The 6,000-nt window shown below is 53.3% G+C and overlaps 1 protein-coding gene across 2 annotated transcripts in view; it reads right to left on the reverse strand.

Annotated features, from left to right (window-relative positions):
- Positions 1 to 5,424, reverse strand: part of LRRC75A (leucine rich repeat containing 75A) — a 191,444-nt gene extending 186,020 nt beyond the window's left edge. The window contains exon 1 of one of the 2 annotated variants that reach the window (XM_048824181.2): positions 4,378 to 5,424. In XM_048824181.2, coding sequence (XP_048680138.1) covers positions 4,378 to 4,647 — 270 coding nt within the window. In that variant the 5' untranslated portion in view covers positions 4,648 to 5,424. The remainder of the gene's footprint in view (positions 1 to 4,377) is intronic. The other variant, XM_048824182.2, reaches the window with a different exon arrangement.
- Positions 5,425 to 6,000: the final 576 nt, after the last annotated feature.

The raw sequence follows: 6,000 nt of genomic DNA on the forward strand, positions 1-6,000 counted from the left end.
TGGTTTTCAAAGCTTCTCTGATGCACACTGCACCCTCCTGTACTCTTCTAACCGCCCTGGTGTCTGGCTGTGCGTAATCAGCGGCCAGGCGATTTGCCTCAACCTCCCACCCCGCCATAAACGTCTCCCCCTTACTCTCACAGATATTGTGGAGCACACAGCAAGCAGTAATAACAACGGGAATGTTGGTTTCGCTGAGGTCTAACCATGTCAGTAAACTGCGCCAGCGCGCTTTTAAATGCCCAAATGCACATTCTACCACCATTCTGCACTTGTTCAGCCTACAGTTGAAGAGCTCCTTACTACTGTCCAGGGTGCCTGTGTATGGCTTCATGAGCCATGGCATTAAGGGGTAGGCTGGGTCCTTAAGGATAACTATAGGCATTTCAACATCCCCAACTGTTATTTTCTGGTCTGGAAAGTAAGTCCCTTCCTGCAGCTTTTGAAACAGACCAGAGTTCCTGAAGATGTGAGCGTCACATACCTTTCCTGGCCATCCCACGTTGATGTTGGTGAAAAGTCCCTTGTGATCCACCAGTGCTTGCAGCACCATTGAAAAGTACCCCTTTCGGTTTATGTACTCACTGCCTTGGTGCTCCGGTGCCAAGATAGGGATATGGGTTCCGTCTATTGCCCCACCACAGTTGGGGAATCCCATTGCAGCAAAGCCAACCACTATGACCTGCACATTTCCCAGAGTCACTACCCTTGATAGCAGCAGCTCAGTGATTGCGCTGGCTACCTGCATCACAGCAGCCCCCACAGTAGATTTGCCCACTCCAAATTGATTCCCGACTGACCGGTAGCTGTCTGGCGTTGCAAGCTTCCACAGGGCTATCGCCACTCGCTTCTCAACTGTGAGGGCTACTCATCTTGGTATTCTTGCGCTTCAGGGCAGGGGAAAGCAAGTCACAAAGTTCCATGAAAGTGCCCTTACACATGTGAAAGTTTCGCAGGCACTGGGAACCGTCCCAGACCTGCAACACTATGCGGTACCACCAGTCTGTGCTTGTTTCCCGGGCCCAGAATCAGCGTTCCACGCCATGAACCTGCCCAATTGACACCATGATGTGCACACTGCAGGGGCCCGTACTTTGTGAGAAGTCTATGTTCATGTCCTCATTACTCTCGTCACCGTGCTGCAGTCGCCTCCTCCTCGCCTGGTTTCGCTTTTCTTGCAGATTATGGTTCTGCATATCCTGCTGGATAACGCATGCGGTGTTTATAGTGCTCGTAATTGCAGCGGTGATCTGAGCGGGCTCCATGTTCCCAGTGCTATGGCGTCTGCGCTGAAAAAAGGCGCGAAACGATTGTCTGCCATTGCTCTGACGGAGGGAGGGGTGACTGACAACATGGTTTACCGGGTTGGCTTACATGGCATTAAAATCAACAAAGGTAGTGGCTTTGCATCAAGGAGAAATAGAATGGCCCCCTCAAGGATAGAACTCAAAACCCTGGGTTTAGCAGGCCGTTGATTTCACGGAGGGAGGGAGGAAGGGGGGGGAAAATGAATACAAAACAAATCTGGTCTATTTCTTGTTTTGATCCACTTCATCTATCTTTATACATCTTGCTGGCAGCAGACGGTGCAGTATGACTGCTAGCCATCGTCATCTCCTGGGTGCTCGGCAGAAGACGGTGCAGTATGACTGCTGGCCATCGTTGTCTCCTGGCTGCTCATTAGAAGACAGTGCAGTACGACTGCTGGCAGGACTGAATCGCCATGAGACGAAACTTAAAAGGGAAATGACCTGGCTGAGTCACTCCCATGTTTGCCCAGGCACCCCGACCAACCTCACCGAGGTTGGCTAAAAGAGCACCCTGGAGTACGGCGACGATGGCTACCAGTCATACTGCATTGTCTGCTGCCAAAAGGCAATGAGCTGCTGCTGTGTCGCAATGCAGTACCGCATCTGCCAGCACCCAGGAGACATACGGTGACGGTGAGCTGAGCGGGCTCCATACTTGCCGTGGTATGGCGTCTGCACGGGTAAGCCAAGAAAAAAGGCGCGAAACGATTGTCAGCCGTTGCTTTCACAGAGGGAGGGAGGGAGGAAAGGGGGGCCTGACAATATGTACCCAGAACCACCCGCGACAATGTTTTTGCCCCATCAGGCACTGGGATTTCTACCCAGAATTCAAATGGGCGGTGGAGACTGCGGGAACTGTGGGTTAGCCACCCACAGTGCAACGCTCCGGAAGTCGACGGTTGCCTCGGTACTGTGGACGCACTCCGACTACTAAATGCACTTAGAGCATGTGTGTGGGGGGAGACGCAATCGACTGTATAAAAACGCTTTCTACAAAACCGACTTCTATAAATTTGACCTAATTTCATAGTGTAGACATACCCTAAGACAGCTACAAGTCACACAACCTGCCTTCTTGGCTTCAATGGGAAATGCCTCTCCAGCAGACGCCAGTGAAAGGGAAGGAAAACAACAACAACAGGACAAAAAAAAGAAAGGCAGAAAACAACACAGAACAAGAGTAGAAAGGGTGCATTTTTACACAGAAGAACCCACACACACACACACAACAATTCTAGGGAATAAGAGGAAGCTACTGCCATACAGAGAAAACCTGAGCAACTTTCCCTTAGGTGGCACTGATCACTCCCATTGCAAAGTACATCTTGTCTATGCGTCTTGCAGACCTCAAGAAACGAAGACCTTAGAAACAATCCAGTTTGGTGTGGATAGGTCCGTTTTCACTTTCATCTTGAAAACTGATTAGCACATCACTTCCATAAAACAAAAAGTCTCAAAAGTTCCCATAGCACTTTGAACTTTTATTGTCACCCAATACCTCAGGAAACTGTGAACCAGTTTACAGACCAATTTGTTTCCTTTTAAGAATTCCCCAAACCAGGGTCAGCCCCACTATGGCCTTTTACTTCTGAAGCCACTCTTCTTTCTGCTTTTGTTTCAGTGCCCCAGAGCAGTGGTTCTCAACCAGAAGTACGTACCCCTGCGGGTTCACAGAGGTCTTCCAGGGGATACATCAGCTCATCTAGATAATTGCCTAATTTTTCAAAAGGCTGCATAAAAAGCACTAAGCAAAGTCAGTACAAACTAAAATTTCATGCAATGACTTGTTTATACTGCTCTATAGACTATACACAGAAATAGAAGTACAATATTTATATTCCAATGGATTTATTTTATAATTCTATGGACAAAATGAGAAAGTCAGCAATAGTGCGCTGTGCCACTTTTGTATTTTAGGTCTGATTTTGTAAGCAAGTTGTTTTTAAGTGAAGTGAAATTTGGTGGTTCAGTAGTCTGAAAAGATTGAGAACCACTGCCCCAGAGGACAGAGAACATTGCTCTCTGCCTGTCTTTTCACTTGCTCAAACCAACCTTTGACAGTGCTGTCTCTCAGTTAACACCTGATTGGAAAAGACTTTCAGTTGAGGGGCATTGGGTAAGAGAGTATATTAATAATTCCCTGTTTGTACATAGCACCTTCCATCCTTAAAGATCCCAAGGTAATTTCTACAAGCCTTAATCAAACAGGAGCTAAATTCCATCAACTGGTATGTAGCAAAACAGTAAGATATAGCCGAAGCTGCCGATTGTTCGAGTTTTTTGTATTGTAAAGAAAGAGCTAAGAATCTTTGAGACAAAAGGCTGATAGGTCAAAATACCCAGAGACTTGTGGATGCTTTAAAGAGCTCTTTACACATGAACTTTTGGAAAGTGAAATGGGAACGTCTTACACCAGCCACTCTTATTTTGGACTCCAAAGCTATCACTGGAAGCAATAAAAGAGAGAAAGATGCTTTCTGAAGGCTTCTACGTTGCACCAAGTTTAGTTTGCAAATGAAACAACTGGGTGAAGTCCCAACACTTCTACAAGTTTTTGGTCATGACCACCCAACAGTTGCTGAGTTTCTGAACCCTTGCCCATAAAGTCATGCGATAGAAGCTCGACCTGGAGAAGCTGCGTTACCGATTACCCAGTCCATGCCACCTACCAAGGAGAGATTGCTTCCCATTTATTAGCATTTAATCCTGCCTAGTTTTAAAAGAAAAGGAGTACTTGTGGCACCTTAGAGACTAACAAATTTATCTGAGCATAAGCTTTTGTGAGCTACAGCTCACTTCATCGGATGCATTCAAGTAGCTCACGAAAGCTTATGCTCAAATAAATGTGTTAGTCTCTAAGGTGTCACAAGTCCTCCTTTTCTTTTTGCGGATACAGACTAACACGGCTGCTACTCTGAAACCTAGTTTTAAATGGTTTTCCAATACCTCATTTGCCAAGAACTTGCTAGGATGACCTTTCCCATTTACACCCTCCCCACAGGACCCTATGCTAGACCCCAACCTTGTTTCCATCCTATGCTCCAACCTCCAGAGCCACCTCACTCACCTGTCGCAGGTGTTTCAGCAGTTCAGTCGCCTCCTCCTGTTTCCCTTGCTTCACTAGCAGCAGCATGTCCTGGATCATACTGATCCGCCGGTGATAAGGGGGCAAGTTCCCACCACTCTTCCCAAACTTATCACTGGACTTCACCATGAAGGAAGCTAGGAAGTCTCCCCGGTCCCTAGCTGGCATCTTCTTGCGGGAGCCTGGATTGTGTGACTGGGGGCTCTCCCCTGCACCGGGAGGCTGGCATCCTTTGGTCTGCTTGGTGCCCATGGTATAGCCAAGCCACCAGGAGCCTCACCTGAAACGCCTCCCCTGGGATTCATGCAAAAGCATTTGGTCTCGGTAGCCCCTGGTGGGAAGCGAGGCAGCAGATCTCAGCAGCTCCAAGGCAGGGTGCCCTCTCTGTGCCCGCCTCAGTGGAAGTGCAGACCCCCAGCACTCTGAGGGTCGCCCCCGCAGGGACGCAGAGCTGGAGGGCTTCGTTCACCAGACAGAAATACAACCGGCATCGTCCCTCATTGCTGCCAGCAGGGAAAAAAAAACAAAACAAAACAAAAACCCCACAGGATTGGAAACAAAATCCAGGGAGCTTCTTACCAACGGCCCCAGAGCACCCCAGTGGCCAGGGGCAGGGGGCTGGCCCCAGGGCTCATGGCAATACTCGGCGGCTTCTCCCCCACGCCTCGCTCACAAGCGGGGGGCTCTCCCCCACGGAGAGCTGGGCACAGCCCGCAGCCCCACGGGCATGAGCCGAGCCGCGAACGCCGCTTCTCCGGGACCGGGGGGAGACGCCGCGGACACGCCGCCCGGCTCCGGGCCGCGGGGTGGTGCGGCTGAGAGCCGTCAGCCCCCGCCCATCCTGCCAGGCCCCCCGCACTGCCCCGGGGCTGGCTCAGTCCCGGCTCCCGGGCTGCGGGGCGCCGCTCCCCATCTCGGCCGGGCCGGAGCCGCCGGGCGCCCGCTCTAGCGGCGGCAGCAACTTCGGGGGACCTGTTGCATGCCCCCGAACAAAGGCGGCGGGCGGGGGCGGCCCCCCTCCGGCAGGAATCAAGCCCGGGCACCCGCCGGGGCTCCGCAGGGCGCGGCCAGGCGGGGTCCCCGGCCCCCGCCCGGGGCAGGGCGCAGCTCGCTCGGGGACGGAGCCAGGCTGGGGCCGGCCGCTGCACCGCCGGGAGGAGGGAGGGCTCGGCGCGCCGGGGCCGGTCTGCGGGAGGAAGCGGGATCCGGACGGGCTCCTCCTGGCTCCGGCTCCGGCTCCGGCTCCGGCTCTCCCCCTGCTGCCCGGCTGGCTGCGCTGCAGCGGGGAGCGAGCGCCGAGCCCCAGGCTGCTCCCCGCGGGGCGGCGGCGGCGGCGGCGGGCGAGAGCCGCGGCCCCGGGGCCAGCCTCCTCCCGGCGCTCCCTGGGACCCGAGAGCGGGCCGCCTCGCCCGCCCGGGGAGCCCCCTGCACGCGGGGGGGGGGGGGGTCCGCTGCGGGAACCGCTCCCCCCAGGGGCGGAGGTAGGTCCTGGCGCAGCAGGAGTTGTCGAGAGCCCGCAGGCTGCTCCCTGGCCGGGGGGCTGAGCAGTCAGGGCAGGAGAGGCGGTTTCAGGCATTAAAGCAAAGGGAAGCAAAAGACAGAAGG

Source organism: Caretta caretta, chromosome 17, assembly GCF_965140235.1.
Source record: "Caretta caretta isolate rCarCar2 chromosome 17, rCarCar1.hap1, whole genome shotgun sequence".
Lineage (NCBI taxonomy): Eukaryota > Metazoa > Chordata > Testudines > Cheloniidae > Caretta > Caretta caretta.